General features: G+C 38.9%; 1 protein-coding gene across 2 annotated transcripts in view; it reads right to left on the reverse strand.

The window, feature by feature from the left end:
- Window positions 1–10,743: 10,743 nt before the first annotated feature.
- Window positions 10,744–24,467, reverse strand: part of ARSJ (arylsulfatase family member J) — a 39,112-nt gene continuing 25,388 nt past the window's right edge. The window contains exons 2-3 of one of the 2 annotated variants that reach the window (XR_011903433.1): window positions 11,457–13,255; window positions 10,744–10,937 (exon numbers count right to left, since the gene is read on the reverse strand). Coding sequence is in view for 1 of the 2 variants with exons in the window: in XM_072335523.1 (XP_072191624.1) it covers window positions 11,860–13,255 (1,396 nt within the window). In the remaining variant the exon portion in view is untranslated. Of the gene's footprint in view, window positions 13,256–24,467 lie in introns of both variants that reach the window. The other variant, XM_072335523.1, reaches the window with a different exon arrangement.

A 24,467-nucleotide genomic window follows, 5' to 3' on the forward strand; every position in this document is an offset into this window, starting at 1 on the left:
ACGTGCCATAAAATACAACTCAGTTTGTTTTTCTTTTTTTTTTTTCTTATTCTTGGTCATAAAATGGATTTGTTGCCCTGCACCACAGAAGATGCAAGTTAGGACACTGCTATGATTCAGAATGGGTAGGCAGAAAAGTATGAGCAGGATGTAGTGGCCATGTTGGCCAGCCCATCTAGAAGAAACCAAATGGAGAATAATTTGCTGACAACATGAATGCAGTCTACCCAGAGGAAGGGAGAGTTCCTCTTACTGCTCCCTACAAAACTGAAGCAAAAAGCTCCATTTAGGATCACACCAACCAAAACCACGCTGACACAACAGCCCTGAGCTCTCTGTTTCCTCCTCTTCCTCCCACACAGTCATTTAATTTAAAATAACAAGACCATCTTTTGTCTTTGTTCTTAGCCTACACAAATTCAGGGGGAACACCTGAAAAGTTATAATATGGTATGAGGACCAGATGGTGAAGTTAGAAAGACAGATTAGAAAGAGGGTGCACCCTTCTGATGATCTGTGTGATTAAACATTGGAACAATTTAGCAAAATTGCAGCGGATTTTCCATATGGTTTAACATGTTTTGTACTTGGACTGCTTGGTATCTTGTAATAAATTCATAAACAAAGTTTGGTAACAGAGACTTTTGCCTCAACTTGCAACAAGTGCAGGAAGAGATATAAAATTATTAACAGGAAGGCTAATAAAAAAATATTATTATGTCCAGGTAACCCAACTCACCTTTCATACAATACAGGGAGATTTCAAGCAATTTCCAAAAGGGCAGACTCAGTCAGAAAAAGAAGAAAAACAATATTCCTAAGACCTTTACAATTAAAGCCAAAGATTCATTTCCATTTGAAACAGATGGTCAGGAAAGGCATTCTGGATAATTTAGCAAAAGCCTGTGTTTCAACTAATTAACAAATTGCCGATTTAATCTTCCATCTAGTTGCTTAAGCTAACCTGTTCATTGTGTATGACAGATCATGCAGTATCTGTGTTGCTTCAAAACATAAACACAGAACCTGTACAGATTGAGAATTAGACAGTATTTTTAATGGAAATAATGAAAATAATTTAAGATTGCTAGTGAAGAGATGGACAAAAAGACACGGGCAGTAAGAGAAAAGAAGGAAAGACCAAGGGTTGAGGGAACCAGGAAAAACCTACCATGACTGTAACGAATAGCAAATACCTAAAGGATCGTTGAGATCTTGTAACGTAATGTGGTGCACTTGATATACATTAAAACATAAGTCTTTGTTTCTTTAAAGTAAACTATGGAGATATGATATTTGCACACAGTTACATTACTGGATTGATCAATCTTCATGGCTGCATGAGAAACATGCTTCCACGCCTTGGCAAGGTTTCTTCCTCAGGAGAAAATAAGGGAGAGAGTTGTTGACATGCCCTTACCTCTGGGAATAAAAGCAATTGCTGGTGACATTACACCAACAGTGTTTCTTACACCTGCCCTCCCTAATTAAATAAGTAGCCATTTTGTTTTACTGCTGTTGCACCAACATTTTTAATTCATGAAATACTCATTTAAGCAAGTAAATATCTCACCTGGATCGGTAAACAGCTGTACCTAGACAGTGTCAGACTCGCCCTATTTTTCATTATTAAAGCTCTCAGTGTTTTTTGTCACTGTGGATACCCTTGTATGTAACTGTACTTCTGTTTCCATTTTCAGAAAGCACCAGTAAAAAAATAAAACCAATGGATTTGGGCAAAACGACATCATGAGGTAATTACAGCCTGAATAAATTACAGAATTAGAAGACAGTTCTACAGATACATTTGATATTATCCTGGGGGAAACATAACTCATCTTGTATTCAGCTGAAGATTTTAGGACACAAATTATTAAGTAGCCCTGAGTATTCCTCTACCTACTCCTCTCACATAAACTGAGAACACAGGTAGCAGTGTATGCAATCTTCACCCCTCAATCCATTAGAATGACAAGGAGAGCATCCATTAGCTCTTTTCATCTCCAGATTCTGTATACAGCAGCTACACAAAGCAATCAAGAAGAGACATCAGTAGTACCTGCATTCTTATTTAACTACTGCTGCTACAAACCTTCAGCAGAGCACATCTGATGAAGTGTCTGAGGAATGCTGGCTTTATGGTATAAACATTAGGCCTCAGTTCAGGACATCTGGGCTTTTGCCAGCCTTTGCCAATGACTTCCTCTGTCACCTTGGAACAACCCGTGTCTCATTTTCCATAGGTAAAACAGGGACAGAAATAGTGCCCTGCACTGTGAACTGCAAGGGCAGATTTAGTAAATGTACAGTACGTGCTCAAAAACAGGCGTACACACGGTGAAGGAAAACAGTTGAAGAAAAAACTAGGTAGCGCATCACAGTAAGTGCTTCAGCGAGACAGAGCAGGTTTCATCACTCAGCAATGACAAATCACCAGTCATACTCAGAACCAAGGAAATCAGAACGAAGACTTGTCCACAGCGATGGAAAGCAGATATCCTATGGCACTGAATACTCACTTACATGATCTTCAAAGTGTACAGTTTGGAGAACGCAGCTGTTAGAACATTCATCTTGTATGCTACCCTGTAGCATGTCTGAGTAAATTTAATACACGTGACTTAAATAAGTGTGAGTGAAACAGTGACTATTCCCATAAATCATGAAAAGACAAAAAGTGAGTTTTGAAAAATTTACTCCTTAGAGGAGGATCTTTGTATCTTCCCTGAATTACAAGCATGGGTGCTATTAGGTTATTTGGGGATATAAAATACTATTAGTTCATTTGATATCCTCTCTATTGATACAGTTTCACCTTCTGTTTTGCTCAGAGGGCTTTCAGAAGAAAGCTATAGAAGTTGAAACAAGGAATGAAATTGCTCTGAGAAAATCTCAAAGAAGTCCTTTTTCAGGGAAGTCTCAAACAAGTTTTCGAGATATATATATATATTTCCCAGTGTAAGAATTATAAACACAAGGGTAAGAGACACACTGAATAACAGAAGCAAATGGGAGCTCTGCAGCCTTTCCCTGCTTGGGTTCCCCAGCTGGGAAGTGCCATCCTGAGACCAAAGCAGCAGGGGATGCTCTAGGCTCAGTGTTGCCAGCAGGGCAGAGTTTGAAACATTAATGCTGCCATCCACCAAGGAGATTCAGGCTCTACACTCTCTGTGGTGCAAAATTGTTTTGCTGTTTGAACCAAGCAACCAACAAGTTACTCTAACTCTGATGGTGCAAAGAAAGCTTACACCAAATGGCACAGGCAAAAGGCTTCTCGGTCTTCAGTGTAGCAATTATAAATCATAACCAACAGGAAAAACTCATGTTAAGCAGTACTGGGTCCAGCCCATGTGAAATGACTGCAGACAAGATGTGCAGGTGACACAAAGGCTGGTGGAATGATATACAGCAAAGGGGTCAGGGCAACCACAAAGTGATGAAAATTACTTGATAAGCTTAGCAAACTTCATAAATTTGACAGAACGTGTTTTAACGACGCTCCTGAACTGATGCACAGAATGAATATAACAAGGAATAAAGGTGTACTAGGATGAATGGTTAGGGTGGTAAAAACCCTTAAGTCAGGAGTCACAGAAGACATGCACTTCATCAGAGGCAGAGATGCATTCCTTACTACTAAGGAGGTGATATATTTGTTCCTCCATACGGAAGTCTGGTGGCCCTGCCAAGCAGGGGTTTGGAATTTCATGATCCTTGAGGTCCTTTCCAAACCAGATCATTCTGTGATTCTGTGATTGATTCTGTAATTTAAAATGGGAAATAATCGATTTTTTCATATCTTTTTCTGCTTTAAATCAGAACTGGATGCTTTTTTTGTAGTTTAGCCAAGTAATTTTTACCTTCTAATTAAACAGAATTTACTAGGTTAAAGTAATCAAATGGGAATTAAAATACAAAAAATGTCAACCCAGCAAGCTTGTGTTGTTAGCAAGACACTGCATTTAAGAAGTCTAATGTATAAGCCTCTGTACTTGGGAACAATCACGACAAATTTGAGAAAGATGTGATTTTAGCTGGACTTCAAGGACTGTCTTCTACTACAAGTCCTGATGCTGGCCTTTGCAGGTATGGATAAGAAGGAAACAGACATCAGTGATCAGAGAGTCATAGAATCATAGAATCGCTCAGGTTGGAAAAGACCTTAAAGATCATCAAGTCCAACCACAACCTAACCAACTTACCCTAACTCTAACAACCCTCTGCTAAATCACGTCCCTGAGCACCACATCTAAACAGTTTTTAAACACATGCAGGGATGGTGACTCAACCACCTCCCTGGGGAACCTATTCCAGTGCTTAATTACCCTTTCTGTAAAGAAGCTTTTCCTAATATCCAACCTAAACTTACCCTGGTGCAACTTGAGGCCATTTCCCCTCATCCTGTCACCTGTCACCAGTCTGAGGAGAGACCAACCCTGCTCTCACTGTAAGCACCTTTCAGGTATTTCAGGGCATATTCCCCAAATCCTTCACAAGCCTTGATGTCCTTCTCTAGACCTGCTCCAGCACCTCAGTGTCCTTTCTGTACTGAGGTACCCAAAAGTGAACACAGTAACGGAGGTGAGGCCTCACTAATACCGAGTACAGAGCCAGGACTACTTCCCTAGTCCTGTTCATCACACCATTCCTGATACAAGCCAGGACGCCATTGGCCTTCTTGGCTACCTGGGCACACTGCTGCCCCTATCTGTTGAATCTGCAATAGACAAAATCTTCTGATTTTAATACAACCACAAGTTCGTGAAAGTGTGGAAGAAAGCAGTAGGAAAGAAGGTACAGAAACCAGATGACGCACTATTCTATTTAAAATTTCTCTTTATCTGGAGGATAACTATTGGAGCTTGGCATACTCACATGCTAAAAAGCTTAATGACTTTCATGTTAATGATTCTCTAGCTTGACCTGTGACAGGTTGAAGAGAGTGGTGGGAGTGGAAGCAGCATGACATGTTCCTCCTTTACAGAAACCCAGAGGAGGTTTGATGTAAACCAGGCACTTTTTGTTCTTGTGCTGCTGTTCAACACAGGAGGGTGCCAAGCACATTTTCACATCTGATCAAAAGCAAAATTAATCATTTGGCCTTTTCCTTTTCAAAGAGAACTCAAAAAATCTAGTGGCAGTACTAATCTCAAAGAAAAGAGAGCAGCTGCAAGGTTGTGAGTTGCTGAACGCATCTTGCTGCAGGCTGGGGCTGTGTGCTCCCTTCATGGCCGTGCAAGTCCCTCTTTGTGGAGATTAACATTTATTTTATCCCCATGCCTACGATGGATACCCTTCTCTGCTGCCAGAACAGTGTGGAAAGGATTCCAATGTAATTTTCAAATCCTCGGTAGCTACACACACAGTAATATGAGATCAATTATTCTTGTATACTAGAAATTGGTCTGGATCAGAAATGGCTCAGTGATTACTTCAGAGCATAAGAGGTTTGGTACAGATAAACAGCACAGAACAAAAAGCTTCAACATTTTCCTTGTCAAAATTAATTCTATTCAATCCTTCCAACGTGATAAAATGTAATGAAATTTGGTAATGAAAACCAATGAACCAATCAATACAAAAAGAGGCATGCTGTCAGGAAAAGATATAAGAGGGCTGCCCGAAGGAGAGAGATTACTAGTTACACCCTCAGCCTGGAACTTCTGCCAGTATTCAGAGCTTGTAAAGCTGGTTTCCTTAGAAAAAAAAAAACAGCAGGTGATGACAGGCAGAGTCTAATGACATTCCGTTTATCCTCCCAAAATGTTCCTTTTATGCAGCTTGCGAATTTTTCACTCTGTGTACCATAGCAGCCACAGCTTAGTACTCTTCCTTTTCTCACAGGGCCATGTTCTCCCTACTTCTCTAACCACCTCAAAAACCAAAAACATATCTTTGTTATCTAAAACAAATAAATTAATATACCGCATTGGATTTCAGCACATACTGGATTCTGATACTAGTTATGGCCTTTTTGAAACTGCATATTAGACACTTCTAATGGAGAACCATTCCTGGTTTCAGGGTCATTTCATTATCTCTTGCAAATAGTTCTGTGTTAGATAATCTTAATTAGCAGGAACAAAGTTTCATTTAAAAGAAGAATAATCATGGTTGTGTCAAGTAATTCTCAAAAGTGTTCTTTTTAGACAAAGATAAGGAATGACAACAAACATTGTGGCCTGCAGTAATGTTAAGTGATTATATACCTGACTTACTGAGACTGATGTTTATGAGGAATTTTTAAAACAATTTTTATTCTATGTTGATATGACAGTTCAGATCCCTATTCTTCATTATTGAAATTCACAAAAACATTCATTAATCAGTTCTTTTACTTTGGTTGCAAGCTAAACTTTCATAGCGTAGCACTGATTATAACTCATACAAATGGAATTTATGAAATAGCTTCTAACTGTATAATGGAATATACCTTTGTTGCAACACCCATTTGAATCCAAGGACTAAATAAGAACTTCTTTCATGCTTTAAGCTATATTTATATCTGCTATTATTAACTCATTTGGCAGAGGCGAAAACAAGCATAACTCAGGGAAAGGGAACATATTTCTCTTTTCACACTGGCCTGCCTTTTACATAACCTCTTTGCTTCCTCAAGACTTTAAAATATGTTCCATAGAAATGAAATGAAGTGCTTTATTTAGTATGTTGCTCTACAGGAATGAATCTTGTATTACCTACCTGCTAAGTTAAATCTCACATTCTTTTTTTCTGTTGGAATATGCATTCTTTGTTCTTGTCTCGAAAACCAGAAAATAAACGATGGAGAGCAAAAAGAGCAAAGCTACTGCTGTCCTAAGAATACAGTTCAGTAAGTGGTCATCAGCAGGTGAATTTCTGTGTATTTCTCTGAGCTAATGCTATATTTTGGAAAAGTGGACCTCACACTGATAGTACAGTTTATGATATAAGCAACATGAAGTGAACTATATTTACTTTGTAGGAGAATACTCTCAGTTCAAAGCAAGATGACCAAGGGAGCCTGCAGTCAGCCTGTCAACGTTATATACTAAAAAAGACAAACCGTTTTTTTCAGGACTCAGATATAATGGGCAACAACAGTCAGCAGTGATATCGTTCTTTGCTCACAGATCTCTGTATCTGAAAAAAAATAATCCTACAGATCATACCATGTGTTATTAAAATTATTTTTCTTTACTCAGAGAATGACCAATTCTCAGTCAGACATCTGCAGTCAGAGTTGGTAGATCCAGCATCCCCATTTACAATCAAGAACACCACTGGAAGGAATTCAGTGTCTCATTATAGTCTGAGGATTCAGACACATCCATGTCTTTGATATAATTGCATTGTGGAAGCTACTCTTTGCCATCAACCAAATCTGAAGCTACTTCAATTAAAATAAAACTTAATAGAATATTAGTTCCTAGTCCCAAATGCAGCTGCCCAGTATCTGACGTCATATGCTCTAACTTTTGTTGCAGTCTCACTTTGTGATGCAAAAAGCTAATGCTATTTGTATGAGTAAAAGGCAACTCTGAAACTGCGGATGGCTGTGTAAAAGCATTGAGTGCACACTGCTGAATGTGCAGAGCAGCGAGAGAGAAAAAAAGTTTATTCTTTGCAGTAAGACCAGAAAAAAGAAATACGTTTCAATGTTGTCTAGACGATACCTCAGATAACCCACTATGTATAATCCAATATAGATGGAAGCATGAGTGCTCTTTCATCAGCTTGAAATCCAATCAGCATCCATTACTTTCAGGGAGAGAGACAGAAAGTTGCAGGGTTTAATGGCCTAATACACTTTCTATACCAGTTGTGCGTCCCAGTAGATACGGAAGCCTACTGGATGGCTTCAGACACTAATGACTCCATTAGTTATGATAACTCATCTTCCATTCCTGAGCTTCAGAATCTCATGAACTGTCCCTCACCTCTTACAACAAGATCCACACAAAAAGATTGCCATTTTAGACTTACTTACCATTGCATCTCCTTCCACAAGTCTTTACCTGTAGCCAGGATAATATTTTCCTCTCCAACTTCATGTGAAACTAAGTAACAACAACAGTAACAAAAAGCTAACATAACAGGGGCTGATCAAATTATTGAAGCACTTGAAAAGCAATTCAGAGTATAAGTCTGAGAAATCCTGAAAAGGACAGAACAAGTATTTTTCACGCCTGCAGGATTTTCAATGAAATTTAGCATGAAATAATACATTTGGGGAGCACATATTTTGAGGCAAGGCTTTTGTGTTTCTGTGTTTTTTTCCCCTTTCATGTTTTTCTGTTTTCCTCTATGCCCTGCATTTGTCTTTCTCATTTTTGGGGCTGCTTTGTTAGGGACTATTGCCCAGGATCACAGCTATCAACAAGCACATGGAAAAGGAAGAAATATTGTCTCCCAAGTGTAGATGTTTCAAAGGTGTAGATGTCTCTAAGACTAGAGTTATCATCAGAGCTGGCTTTTTGTCATACCAATAACATTTGTTAAATATGCCCAGAAATTGAGATAACTTAAAAAGAGATCCTTCCTGCCAGTCTCCCTGTGAAGCCTTTTATCTAGATCTTCTCCAAATTTGCACAATAAATCATCCTGATCCAAGTATATACACTGCCTTAGTGTATCTGTCCAGCAACCGTGAGGGCTGTTGCTTTTGACTGAGTTGCAGGACTGTGGTTTCAGTGGTTTCTTCAAACTGTTTGCAGTGTTTACCTCTCATATCTTCCTTGAGATTAGACACAGAACACATCCTGGGATGTAAATAACCTGTGAAATCCTGCTCTGTGAGTGAATTAGCTACTTACAACTCTGTAAACAGAAAGTTTGGTTAGAGAGCAGAGTAGTAGCACAGAAAACAAGAGACCAATGTATTGTTGGAGTGAAAACAGGAGAATGAGTAGAAGTAGACAGGAAAATGGCAATGTGGCATTTTCACACCAGCATCTTCTCAGCAAAAGGTGCAAGAAGGCTTTCAAATTGTGCATGTTTTTAACCCACTGCAAATCCAAACTTTGCCCTAAACCAGATCAGAGTTTTGATTTTAAGGGATTCATCCTAACTGACAGCCACTGAAGCCTTAGAAAATGTACTCCTAACGTGTGCTCTGCAAACACTTACATTGTGGCACATATATTTCATGCAAGAACTGATCCACTGTTCTGCTTTGCACTGTTTGCATTCAGACTCACATTTTGCCTGAGAAGAAAGAAAACAGAAATAAATGATGACAAAATAAAATGCTATCAGAGAATAATGCCCCCTGGTTGCTTTAGACTAGTAACAGCCAATGATGAAACATTTCATGGATAATAATGATCATTAGTTGTGTAACATTTTATTACAGTGTCTTAATTATATTATGCCAAAACAAATTAAAATATCTCAATCCCTTTTTATATATAGTTTAGCATAAATATCTATTTTTGGTCCCTTCTAAATGACCTCAGAGAGTCAGAAACGTTACTATTCCTTATTGATACTGTACTCAGTGTTCAACACAGGCATATTTCAAAGATAAATATGATCATTTATGTGTTAAAATGTAAACCAGACAGCATACTGTTTCAAAACCAGTTCCTGCTCCCTCGACTTTTCTCCTGATGTTCATTCTTGAAATGCAGATTATTTCCCAGACTAGAGATACACATCATGAAAATTATTTCTGCATTAGTCTACTTGGTACACATATTTGTATATCAGTAACTGATGCAGACTATTTTTAAAAGTCTCACTTTTTCTCAAAGACATGTATTTTACATAAGGCACTTTGTAGTATAATATCTCAAGAAGTTATTATCATTCCTTTTAAGGATACTAATTGCACCTTTAAAAGAATTGAGAAATTCTCTTAGAGAAAGGCTGAGTTCCTAATTACTGATTGAATGTTCTGCATTTCAAGTAAAGATAGACAGACGTCTAAGAAGATTTAATTGTTCCCCTAGAGATCACACAGTGGAAAACAATAGCAACAATATTGAACACTTATGCACACACACATTATCCCTTTATTTACAAATAATTAGTCAAGAAGTCCACTCATTAGATCTTCTGAATGGATGCATTACAGAAGTAGCTCTAAAATTTGACTAGTTTGTTTCTAAACATTCGCTAATGACAGCCTTATTCTGCTTGTAGTTGCAAATTACCAGGTTCTGATAGTACACATCTGCTGTTAGTTTCTTTTAAAAAAAGACTGGGGACACTTTGGAGTGTTAGACAGGATTCCAATTTTGGTGTGCAATGATTTTAGACAAGTTTCATTATATTCATTATTTATATGAATGTGATTTATGATTCAAATGAGATGTGGTTGGAAAGCATGCTTACTTTAAATTTTACCAAACTGCATTACCAGCTATTTAGCAAATGAATCATCTATTTTACATAACTCATCTTGAAACTTGAACGTGTGTGTCTATTGTATCCATTATCACAGATCACCAAGAATATATAAACTGTACATTGATTAATCACCCTCACAGACATACTGGAAGGAGGCAAAGGTGAAAAAGCTCTCAAATTGTATACATAGTGGAAGAAGAAATTCTGACTCGGAAGTTAAATGTCAAAATCATCATCGAAACAACAATAATAATAATAAAATGTTTACTGAGTTTGTTTAAAGTAAACAAGGACAGAATTGTTATCTTCGATGCAAAAAAAGAGACAGACTACTTTCCTGAATGCCATAAAAATAAACTATTTTAATAGCCACATAAATAAAAAGTTTAAAGTAGACTTTTTCCCCCAAAACACAAAGATGGCCTAGCTTCTGTACAGAAACTGAACAATATTCACGTGACTACTTAATTAAATAATCACTTTGTTACATTCAAAATAACTGGAGGCAAATACATATTGAAATGATGTACCTGAATCATTCTCCTCTCTCATCCTAGCAGTGTCTACAGCATTTTCTTGTTTTACAGTACTCTGAGGATGGGGATCTGTTGAATAAAACTCTGAATGACTGAGTGAAAATAAAAGGAAAAACAAATAAACAACCCTTGCATCACCCACTAATTAAAGTTTTAATGGAAAACAAGAAAGTATTGTGAAAAATATTGGTCATTACAGTCCTTTTCAACCCAGGCCATTCTATGAAAGTGTTGTGCTGTAAAATAAATTACATCTTGCATGTACTGTAGCATAGATATCTTAAAGTGTTTAAATATTACATTCACTTTGGTGATGTGCTTTTGGCTATGCCTATAATAAATTATACATGGCATGTGCTAGTTATTCATGTGTGCTGATAAGAACCTTCTGGTTTTACTACAAATGAGGAAAGGTTAGCACATTTAGGGAATTTTAAAAGTATTTCTGGCTTATCCAAGAGAGGCACAGTCTAATTCAAAGCAGCTTCCCTACGCTCGTGTTCCTCTTCCCAGCACCCCCAAAAAAGTTACCATTGACTTCAATTTTGGCTGTGTTTTATAAAAAAACGTCACAGGTTGGTGGCTTACACTCTCAGACCTACAGAAGTTCTCAAGCTTGTTTTTCCTTTCCCTCTATGAATCATCTGCCACTCCAGACTCTCAAAAAATTCTAACGAATTCAGGCAAGGAACAATCATTTGTCCATCAAAAATGGGCCTTCTGAAGTTAGGAGTAATTGTGTTCTTATCTGGAATGTAGTTGCGATGGAAGAGCACCATTTTTCCTGTAGAGGAGAAAGTCTGTCACGTGGATGTTTATGTATGTTTGAGGCAGTGTCAAGATACCTCGTCCTAGTGAAATTTGAGAACAAATTAAAAGATGACAGCTTTCCTCCATAGTGCAGAGCAGGCATTTCTGATATATTCAGTCAGAATTCAAGCAACTTGGGCCAAGATGTCTTAGGCTTGGCAAAAACTAGCAAGCTCAAAGTCTATCCACCAGCAAGACGTGATCGGCAATGTAATGACTGTCCTTTTTTCCGATTTGCTTTTTTCTTGTTCTTCTTTTGCTTATTAGCGCCTTTACTTTTATCTGACTTTTTCTTCTTTTCATCCTCTTTAAACCATGGACCCCAGACTCCTCCATTCAGCTTTGGGTTACTCCGTGGGTCCTTAGGTGGGTACCGAACAGGAACTGCGGTCTTATTGAACTGTGAAAGCCTCCTCAACAGCTGTTTCACTACATCAGGATACTTTGAGGAGAGGTCCACCCGTTCGTACGGATCAGCCGTTATGTTGAAAAGCCACACGGTTTTGCCAGCTGACCAAGAAACACGTTCATTATGCCAGCGGTTGGGGCCCACGTTGCTGAAGGCCTGTGGAGGAACCCAGTCACTATATCCTGGATTTCCTGTCAGTAGTTTCCAATGATTCACTCTGATGGCAGACTGAATTGCAGTGTTCCAGATCCCATAGCCAGCTGCCCAGGACCCATTTTTGGCTTTGGTGTAAATTGGGTCAATGTTGTGTAAGATGTCTACCCGTGGAGAACGTCTGCCTTCACTAATGGTTTCCCATATATCATAGCCATCTAGCTGGATATCTTCATCAATCTGTCCTTCTGCCAGTGTGATCAAAGTGGGGAACCAGTCTGTGATGTGCACAAGTTCCTTACACACAGACCCTTTGTTTTTCAGAAGGGGGCTATGGACAAACCCAACAGCACGGATGCCTCCTTCCCAGTATGTCCCTTTGCTCCCTCGGAGAGGCCAGTTACTTCCTCCAGCCATTGGCTGCCCACCGTTATCTGAAGAATATATGATAATGCTATTGTCATAGTAACCATACTTCTTTAAAGCAAGGGTTACGTTGTTTATGGCTTCATCCAAACAAGCTAGCATCGCAGCATATCTTCGCCTGTTTATGTTATTTATGGATCGATAATGTTCAAAGTACTTTCCTGGTGCCTGAAGAGGTGAATGAACAGCTTGGTAGGCAATATATAAGAATATAGGTTTCCTGGGATTGTGAGAAGCTAAGATTTGTTGTACTTTTTGCGTGTACATCTGTGTGGAGTAGATGCCATTGTCGTGATCCCAAGCTGCATTATCATTCTCGTACAGGTCATAGCCACATATTCCAGGGCTGTCACATTTGAAGTGAGTGTAATAGTCACCGCTGCCTAAGAGTGAGCCAAAGAAAGTGTCAAATCCTCTCTGTGTGGGCATGCATTCTCTGCGATAAAACCCCAAGTGCCATTTGCCAACCATGTGTGTCGAATAACCAACCTCCTTCAGCTTCTGAGGTAGCGTGACGTTGTCCAGAGGTAGGCAGTTGGGCTGGGTTGGCCGTATAATGGAGTGCTGAAGGCCGGTGTGTATCTGGTACCTGGGGGCAGACAGGAGACAAACATTTGCATCAGGCAGGGAGAAAAGGAAACTCTCAGGCCCTTACCCATGGACACTCATGCACATAACTGATTGATAGAAAAGAAATCCTTGAGCATGAAGCAATTTTTATTTGAAACATTGCAGAGTGCATATGTCAAAAGCTAACAAGGTTATACTGTTAAATCTGCTGAAACGGGAGAATGGCATCTGTTTTGCTTCACGAGCATTTAAAAGAATGGTTTCCCCCTTGCTGACCATTGGGCAACAATACTAAACAAGTAACATGACACAGCACATAACACACTCCCCTCCCTTCTGGCCTCATTTTTTAGCATTTTAATTTCCTTGTAGCTGTGAGCAATGTCAGAGAATCTCAGAGGCAACATGCTGCCTGCAAACCATTAGTTAGGCATTACTATTTTAAAGCTAGCAGTCAAACTCACAGACTTTTCCAGTATCCCTCATATATAATACAGACCCTAGAAAGCAGAATGATTGCATTGTCTTTCTGAGCATGAATAAGTACCACAGCCCTGACTCAGGCCCAGCTCTCACAGCATGCACAATCCTGAAGCCCCAATGATCAGATTTCTGGTGATCCATCATGCACTATGCATATGGGCGATGATTTAGCAGATATTGCTAAGATTATAACAACTGAGTCACTCATCAGCATGCACATGACGGGGCCTGGCTCTGCACCCCTTGGAGTCTGGAACACCTACAGTCCTATGCTGTGGCATTCATCTCCTAAGGAAGAAGCGTAAGCATGTATGGACAGTGAGTTAGGGTTGCCCTAACTAAAAGGCAGTTTACTGTGAAAGATGTTAATAAGGAATCACTGAAAAGAAAGCGATAAATTCATCATGGATCTTTTGTTCAACACTCATTTTCTGCCTGTGCCTATCTCTAAAATGTTTCCTGTCAGAATGAGTTAGTCAAAATGTCTAGATAAACAGGAGCACTGACATTTTGAGATACATTTTTTTTCCTCCATGGAAAGCTTCCTTATGCCACCATTTCACAATGATTATAAAAAAGTGTTTTCATGAATACAATTTTTACAGTACCTCATGATTTGATATTGATAAACAGTTACAGTATATACCTATACTGCACTTGGAAACTTCAACAGCAGTATATTTAAAGTCTAGGATAATAAATCCTGCAGCATAGTCTATAAGAAAAGAATATGTATAGTATCCATAACATTGGAAAATAAATTCAGCATGGGCAATAGTAACAAAAACTAAGCACAAGAAGCTACAAACAAAATTTATTAGCACACTGTAAAAAAAAAGGAGGCTTGTCCCTGACGGTATGAACAGATGAAATTCTCAGCCATGAGCAGAACTGCTGGTTACCTCGTTACTGTGAATCCTCCTCAAAAATACTGTTCTGTGATAGTAGGAGCTGGGACTTCCTGACACACTCTGCTAATATTGCCAATCTGACTGGCCTCCTGAACTATTTGCAGAATTAAAAACATTAGGCTCTGTCAGTCCATAAATAACAGCCTGCTTCTATACATTTGCCTGGACAACATCTTAGTAGGCAACATAGATGTTCTTAATGCCTGCCAAGCTGTAATAATCGTGTTAACTTCCATTTTATTTTTGTACTTTTGTTATTTTCACATAACCTGAAGCTGTAGTCCAACTAAATAATTGCAAAAGCTTTGGGTGTTGCACTCCTCTGCTTTCAGCAGCGCTGTTTCTCTTTGTTTCCCAGAACTTACTCAGAGCACTGTTTCCATCTATCTGTAACTAGTTTGCACATCTGGAGCCCCGCCATCCAATTGTCCCAAAATTCACAGGCTGGTGCTGAGACAGGCCAGACTGCAGTAGTTACAGTGCACTTCCAAAACTATGGGTTTCTGGGCTTTACACTTTACTTACATGAAAGAAATGTCATGCACAAACAAATATCCACATCATTCCCATGATTTGAGTATTGCATTTTTCTTTCAGAACAGGTAAACTACAGCAAGGAAACCACAATGAATAATGGCAGTGCCCCATATTCCAGTTCACTCTCTGAGTGCCCTCAGGGGACTATGCTCAAAAGACATTTAATTTCCTTCCTCTTCTCTCTCCCCCTGCCTTGTTCAATTCTTCTAGCAAATTCCCCTCATTTGATCTGACTGAAGCTCCCACCCTGCTATTCTAGTGCACAGTTCTTGCCTTTTTGATCCCTGCCATTCTACAGATCATCACCCAGCCCCAGATGGGTAGTTTCTCCTGTGACACTAATTTTGCTGGAAGTCAGAATTTTCTTTACAGTGATGTTGGTGTAATAGAGACCCTGCTACCCTTCGACACAGAAGCAGAATGTGAGTGGAATGGGCAACGGCACAGCACACTGCAAACCAAGCTGCTCCTTGACAAAGCTTACACAGCAAGTATGAAACTCATACAAAGTTAATTCACATAAAAAATTCATAACCAACACGCAGATTTCCCAGCCAGGACTTTTCAATTATATATATCCAAGCATGAAGTTCCTATACTGGTTATCTGAAAAATATTGAACCAAGAAAATAACAAGAATTAGCCTCAGTTATTACACATTATTCTTAGTTAATACTCATTATTCTAAGTAAAATATCTGAAATACAGCAGTGCAGCATGTTGCAGTAAGTTATTCAGCAGGCAGGTTATAATACACAGTCTTGCTCAAATTCTGTTTTCACATACTTTTGGTATGTTTCCCATATGTGTATGAGTCTGGTACTTATGGCAGATATGCGTCCTGATATACATACATGCACATGCACAAATAGATAAGTATATGCAAATTGACTTATGTAAATAATCACTTTTAAGCTAGAGTATTTCAACTGCAGAAATGTCTCAATGGAACAGCAACCTATAACTATCAGGACACTTCACTATCACAAAAGCAGTCAGGATTTGCTCACTTTTCTGCGCTTCATGCCCTTCTAATAGATCCATTATGCGCCACTATTACTTTTCCAGTGAAAGGATTTTATTTTCAAAGGACTTGCAGATGTTTCATGAGAAAACAAAGTATTCTGAGCAAAAGACAGTGATTATATAGAAGTAAATGGCATAAGTACATAAAGGAAAAGTATTTCAACATTACAGTTTTGAAAGTGTATTTACACTGTGCAAAGGAAGAAAAAAAATGTGCATGGCAAAACATAAGGGAAATAAAAGGCACATGCTGACTTTGGGGGAGCCCTCTAGGCTGTAGCGCATGAGCTCACTATCTGCCTAGAAATTTATGAATGCATAAATGAATACATTCTGTAGATTTCATAGTTTTCCATCACCAACTTGCTAATTCTTCAGAATGCTCTGGTTGAATTTAATCCCAGCACAGAAAACAATTTATGATAAAGAATAGTCCTGAGCTCCTCATTGTAATAGCATTAGTGACCAGGTCGACATAAATAATAAATAATTTAATAATAATAAATACAAAAGCTGATGGGCTGCATAAACTAATTGCATTCTTTTTCAGAATTTGACCTTCATGGACAGCGACAATACAATGTAAAAATTACAGGTGTTCAGGACTTGTGAATTCTTCCTATGTCCATACTGCCCTTTCTCTCACCCTGCCCCTTGAAGATTCTAGGCCATGTCTGTGCCTAGTAGATAGCTGAAATTTGACAAATGCCTTCTGTCCTTGTTAAAAAAAACAAAGCAAAACAAAACAGCCAAAAAACCTAAGTAAAATTTATTTGCAACGTTCAGCTAATAACATGCCTACTGAAAATTATTAATTACAAAAAGGGGTTTTGGTTTTATTATTATTATTATTATTATTCCTCACCACTTGGCATATCTCTGCATGGTGAAATTCATACGCTCGTTTTGATTTTATTGGTGTGGAAGTTGTTCAGATGTTTACAGTAAAAACACTGCAATAACTGTGCCAGCTAAGGTATCTGTGTAGTGCTAGCTGACTGTTACACCACTGTTTACTTGCTTGTAGTGGAAACTTGAAAAACACGGACTCCTAGAGAGAGTATCTTGGTGACTTCATATGACCTTTGGTTCTCATTTTGGAGGTTTCTTAAATTAAATCAACAAACAAGCAAATCCTTCATCCTGGGTCTGACACTGCTTTCCAACATGATTTCCCTTCCTGTCTTAATCTACAAGGATACGCAGCTAAGCCAGTGGCTTGTATATTACTCCTACTCTCTCTCTCCCAAGGTGCGGTGACCATTAAGTTGCTGAAGGTCAACTATACATTCAGGTGCTGGAGACTTTGTGGATATAAATCCCCATGGAGACACTAAAGTCAATTTCACCCGAACCTGAGGAATGTATGAGCATTTGGAGTCCTTAGTAATGCTAAATTACTTCTCCACTTCTCATCTGCAGAACAAACCAAATTACAGAAGTAGATCGATGACATGGATCTTAGTACTTTTTCACTGCTATTCAACTGAAGCAGAGAGCAAGACTAAGGTTGGTAAAGGAGAGAAGTTCTCTTGGCATGTCTCAACCCCATGGTGCTTATAGAGTTTTAAACATATGTTCATCAAACCAGTTTCCTTCAAAAACATCTTAAGGAGTTTTCTATTGAGCACTTTCCCCTTAACTTCGTGGTAGGCTCTCTATCAAAAAAGCAGCTCAGATGTTTTTGATTTTGTGATGTGAATGTAAAAAAAAACTACTTTTAAGCTTTTGTAATTTTAAAATACTGCATTAATTGTCTTCAAACCAGAATTTTTTCAAGGCTCACTGAAGATTAACAAAGAAGCAGTTTTAAGTTTCTGATTTCAGGGACTTTTGCTAGCACATAGAAAAATTATCTTCATTATGTTTGTATATCTTAGGAAATGCTGAATAAGTTGTCACGGGTTACCCTAAAATCTACCGGCATCCATGACAGGGGTATAGACGGCCTGTAGGACCGCTATCCCAAAAGGAAAAGAAAACAGGGAAAGAGAAAATAAATACAGCGGCAATGATCTAAGGAGGCACACTATTTTACTAAATACTATATCGGAATACAGAATAACACAATATAATACAATATAATTGGAATTAAGGCTAACGAATCAAGTAAAATAAGAGAGAGTGAGTCCCAAAACCGAGGCCTACTGTAACACTAGGCGAAACGGCTGGAACGCTCCCACACAGCTCTCCCCCTGGCTGGCAGGATCCAAGAGAGCGAGTCCAGCACTGAAGTGAGATTATATAGTCCTGGTCATATGACTGACCGTGGTGTTCCCTGGGACATTCAGTCTTCTTTTGTGAGCAGCAGATTCGTCAAAATTATCTATGCTTAACATGATGTTATGATGTGGAATACTGATAGCGAAATTACAAAATTGCAAAACCATGACATAAGTTTTCTCAGATTTTAAAATAAATTACAGCCTAGGATTCTGAACAGATTGTTTAAAAAGGAAAAGGAGTCTGAGAGTCATAGTACTGAGGTGTGTGCATGCTGTATTAACAAAAGGAATCATTACTGATCATTACGCGCTTCTTTGTTAAAGTAAGAGGTTTAACAACTGCTAAAGAACAGGCTGTGACACCGTACCTCTTACTATTTGTATAAGGATAGTTTGAAACTCAGCTATTTAACCTGAGTGAAGAATGCAGGAATCAGTGACACTGTTTTGCATGCTCCCTCTCCTCAGAGGTCCAAGCTTGTGGGGAGAAATAAACACCAACAACCCACAAATGATTAGAAGGAGGACTCGATGACCAATGAGAGCAAATAAACATAATAAAGACCTCTTTATTGTGGACTAGGCTTTACCATTCAGTTTTAAATCCTCGATTTTTTTAAAAAGCTGTGACTTTGGGCAGCTGTTTTTACTCTCATTTAGCTCAAAGTTGGTTGGAGCTCTGTCAGGCACTTATTAGCAAAGCGGCAGCTGTGCAGAGGCCCTTCTGCTCCCAGCTCTGCAGAGAGGCTGGGGAAAAGCACAGCAGCAATATGTAAACTTCCTGATCAGCCACTGACCAACATGAAATCACAAAAATGTGATTTTGCACCCATCATATTTGCCATAAAAGCTAAATGCTTTATACTGAATCTGCTCAGGTTGCTAAAACTCAGATTTCTTTGGTGAGAGACAAAGCAGGCAGTAGACATCTCAGCATTCTTCAGGAATGTCTGTATTAGACCAGGTTAACCAAAATCTGATAAAATATCCTTTGTCTTCAGTACTGATGTTTGTGTCCAGCTCCATGTTACATGTTTTCTAAATGCTACCGCAGAAGTCTTGATTTTTGAGCAATGTAGTCTTCTCAGAAACAATCTTTGTTTTGAGACAGTCGTTCACTAGAGATGAACTACGGCTGGAGGGATCAGAGGAGCTGATCCTCAGCACCATGCCACGGCCTGCCAACACTGCTTAATTTTCTAGAAACCTGAGGATGACAAAGACCATCCATTTTCCAAAATAAACTTGATCCTTATGATCCCCGTGGCCCTGGTTCCCAACTGTTGAACTGATGAAATGTTGAGCATAGGCTGGGATGAGACTTGAGGGGATGTAGCTGCCTCACCTTTCCATCTGGCTCTGAAAGGAAGAAGCCCAGGAAGGGCAGGGAAGGCAGAGCGACTCTGAACACAACCCTCAGCCACACAATGATTCATTAACGGACTAAGCATTCCACAGGTTTTTTGTCCAATTACCCTTTTCCAAGGAGCTGCAGGCATTCAGGTACGCTTGTTTAACTGAATGGCATTTGGAACCTTAGCCTCAGAATCATTTGGAAATTCTGATCTCGTGTAAGCCCTGACATTTGGTCATCTAAATAATGTCCTTACACAACTATACTGCTTATACTGAGAACATATTTTTATCATCTGGCACCTAGAAATGTCACCCAGAGCTACTTTAACAAAAGTAAACATTTATCAATAGCAAGAGTTAGAGAAACTTTCAGCGATCACCTTGTGGTGGCTCAGCAGCCCCAGGACTCTGCAGCTAAAAAGTGGGAGAATCAGCACAGAAAATGATGCTCCTTGTGGTTTTGTATTTGGTCAATTTTGCATCTTGAGCATCTGCACCAGTGGTCCTCCCTTTTATCTTGCCCACCTCCTGCAGTCACCCCAGGAGGGAGGCAGAGCATGGCGAACAGCAGGAAGAAATCTCTTGTCTCTAGGGTTGCTGGTTCTAAAGGAAAGATAGCTCACTACAGAACCAAGCTGAGAGATAAAAGAAACAGAGACCTTTTACCTGCATTTCCTTCAGGTTCCCCCTGTTTTTACAGGGAAATTTGTGCAGAGAAATATAAAAACAGTGTAATTAAACTCAAGCAGAAGTTTCAACTTTAAATCAGCCTGTGCAATTAGTATTTCCATACATCAATCCCTATTTTTCACAAAACATTATTAAGCTCCCATCAAACCCACTACTAACCTTCTCTGCCACTGAGACAATTTATCTGCTCAAATGGGAGTACAAAAAGGGGAAAGGAGAATGTGGGAGTAAGAAACAGCTGGAATGCATATGTGTATGTGCAGCTATTGTTTTCTTTGCAAGAGACTGCTGCAGCTGTGGAAACAGAGCACAGCGCTTCCAACTTTATTACTGAATGTTATTCATTTAGGAAAGAAAAAAAGAAAATAGCATAAGATGTCATAATCAACACTCTAGGTATCATGTCTACATGTAAATGACGTGAAGACAATTTGAATAAAGGCTTTGTGCACACCAACCACAAATTCAGACATTTCCACCAAATTCTGTGCTCTCAGCAAAAACAGATTCCTTTGGATTTACCCCTAATCAGTGTATTACAAGGAAAAGACATACGCTGCAGTGAGTTTAAAGGTGTACTGGAGCTATACAACAAGAAAAGAAGGTCACATAAGCAGGCTGTCCCTGTGTGTTTCTCTGAAGTTAAGGCAAGCAAGTAGGAAAGGAAACCCCATTAATTAGTAGAAGATGAAATTCTCTGTCCTGCTCCAGTTGTTTCTGCAGGAAGGAAAACAGAAGAATATGACATAAAGGGAGTCTAAAAGCAACAAATTGCAGTGCAGAAGAATCCTCCCCTCGGGTACAACAATAAAATGGTCCATAGACTCTGTTGCAAGCACTGCACACCGCTGGAGCAAAACCAGTGTGTCAGAACTGGGACACAGCAGTTGGCACTAGTCTTTGTGCTACAGCACATCACTCCTGAGCACAGAGAGCATGCAGGTGGCCTTCATCTTACCCTCTGTGTGTGCGCTGCTGTGCTTTGACAGCATACAGCTCAGATGCTATTAATATCCTGGACTAGGCATGTTTGCAGATAGGGTAAATTTCAGTGACTCTTCAAAGCATACTGCCTACAAGAATACGTGTCTGATACCACAGGTCTCATTACTTGACTGGAGCAAAAGTAGTGCCATCTAACTGGGTGAAATATTTTAAAGTTAAAAATCTTGAGGTTTAAGCTTACAATTCTGCAACAGCTTAGGAAAATATCAATCTGAGCATTGTAAAATGACCTTGAATGACTGAGGACAAAACGACAAGATACAGAATAGAGGCTAAAAGCTACGATATCATTTTATATGTAACTTGAGAGAGAGAATTGCTTTCTAATTAAATAATATTGCGGGACTGAAAAAATCAGTTTTATTCAAAGACTCAGACACACTTAGAATATTTTAGATATCTTCACACAACATGCAAACAGTGTGAAAGTTATCATTTCCTATTAACGACTGAACAACTACATGAACATGGCATTTCTGAGTGTGACACTGGAAACTGCCATACTGTCATTGCTTTATTGATCTTAAGTATATCATACGCCAGCAAGTTTCTTCCAAATCCTTAGATTAGGCTTTAAGACTTTAAATTAGAGATAAATTATTACCAAGAGTATGCTAATCAAGCCACAATCTCCTTTTAGTGTCTTAAGGCAACTACCATGAAAAAGAGAGATTGAGTTCCAGTCCCCTTAATGAATATGTAGCTACTTAAAAAGAAAAATCAATTCCATTAATTTCAATTGAATTTTTTTTTCCTCAATGTCATCAAGATGCCAAAATGAGCCCCTGAATTAATGGGTGAAACCCCTTTTCTATTGCAGAGCTTAGGAATACTGATTAAGAAATATTCTTAGATGATTGCCTGTCATCTCAACTTCACTGTTCTATTTGTTCTGCTTAATGCACTGTCATATAACATTATCACACAACATGTAGATTTACATCAAAAGAAAAAGATTATCTCAACTTTCATCTCCCACATATCACACAGCAATCCAACATGGCAGGTTATTCATTTAGAGTAATGAGATGTACCTGAGCTTTTACGTTGAGGGCTTAATTACACATTAATACTGTTGAATACACTATGTAATGATGAACTGCTATTCAAAAGTGAAAAGAAAGAGTGCACAATCCACTTATTCCACTTAAGCAATATTAGGTTTCACACTGACTGCAATGCCTACCTAGGTACTTCATGTTCAAGATCTTTAACACCAGCTGCACTCTTGTCAGCAAGATAAAGATGCCTTCTGCTGTTGTCTCTACAGGTGTCCTGGGACGGATGAATGCCAGAAATGGTTTCATGCCATGCCAGAGCTTCTGCTAGAACTGAATTCATTTCCCAAGAAAAGCTGCAGCCCTGACTGCATGAACAGTTCTATCCACATTGAACTGAAATGCTACCTGACTTTTCGACAACACAGATAGTCTGCTGTAGTGATACTCACTGGCAACAGCAGTGGCAATGAATCATCAGCAAAAAGAATACTCTTGATGCACAACAGAGGGCCAGGAGGCAAGAGACACACTTCCCTTTGGGTTCCGTGCAGCTTTATGCCTGAGCATTGAAAATGAATTCAGCCCTTCTGATGCTTCTATATTAGTTCCTTAGTCTTCTGTGCTTCTTGTGCAGCAGAGACACAGTAGCTGATATTCACAGTGGACTTTTTAGTCTTCAGGTCCAAACATGGTAAGATGCAAAGGAGCATCACCTTGATTCTAAGATCACTTGGTAAAACACAGCACTTACAAACATCTACTTATTTGGTCTGATCACTAGTAGTCATCCCTACATTCTTTCACATACTGCTAGCTACCAAATGAGATCCTACTGCCACACAATTCAGACTGTTGATACCACTGTTGGATTTCCTTTCTACTTTCCAATTCACTTGAGAAATATTGCATTAAAATCCCTTTCTTCTTCTTCTTCTTTTTTTTTTTTTTTTTAATTTTTTTTTAATTTTTTTATTTTTTATTTTAAGAATTGACCACAACATGCAAGTCCTTTTTTGCCTAAGGTAATAGCTGGTGTTGAGGTCAGCGTGTGCAGTTCCTGATGGAATCATGAGTTAAGATAAAGAAGTATGTTATCAATCTGGGTCCCAGATGAAAGTTTCCTGATTGACAACATAGGAAAATGAAGCATCTTTGTTTATTCACACAGGAGATTCAACATGGAAATCAAATGCTTTTGCAGCCATTATCTGAACAAATGGATGTAGATGTAGGTGTGCTTCTGACAAGAAGAAAGAAGTGGGGAGCCGTGTTTCAGTGCTGTCAGTCATTTAAGGTGACAGTTTTTAACTAACACATAGATATTAAATACTGTATAATATGGCATAAAAAGGAAGCTAGACACCTGTTTTCAATGTGTTTCTTTCTTAAGGGATTTTCAGATTTCTGGGATGCAACAGAAGCATGAAGACAGACTGAACTGTTTTCCCACATAATCCAGAATGCTGTGGTGGTCTGTTTCTTTCTTTGTTAAGAGCTCCATGTGCTGGGACTCAGAAGGAGCCAAACTTCAACAGATACTATACCCAGCTCACAGAAACCCTTCCCTTATAACAGAAGAAAGTATTAAAATGACCCTAACATTCAGCTTTCACAGCTGCATCAGATAAGACAGCATAAAGCCTGGAGCCTGGCACTTCACTGGACTGTTATCTGCTTATATACCAAACAGACCAAAGTTTCTGTCCTTGCATTTTTGCCCACTTTAGGAAAAGGCTAGGGAAAATACAAGGCAGAGCAGAAGCTGCAGTGAAACTGGGGGTTATTAGCTACATATGTGATGGCTGCAAGGGTGTCAGGCTGTGGGGTGCTACAAAATTTCCTCCTACCACTACCGCAGAGAACAAACTATGGTTAATATGGGGCTGAGGTTAACAGCACATCTATGGTGTAAGCTCTCAAGAAACTGAATAATGAATTGGTTTGGACAAATTCTTCTTTGTTTCCCTCCTATACTCTAAGGAACACAATAAGTAGCA

The sequence above is a fragment of the Excalfactoria chinensis genome, chromosome 4 (genome assembly GCF_039878825.1).
Source record: "Excalfactoria chinensis isolate bCotChi1 chromosome 4, bCotChi1.hap2, whole genome shotgun sequence".
In the NCBI taxonomy this organism is placed as follows: domain Eukaryota; kingdom Metazoa; phylum Chordata; class Aves; order Galliformes; family Phasianidae; genus Excalfactoria; species Excalfactoria chinensis.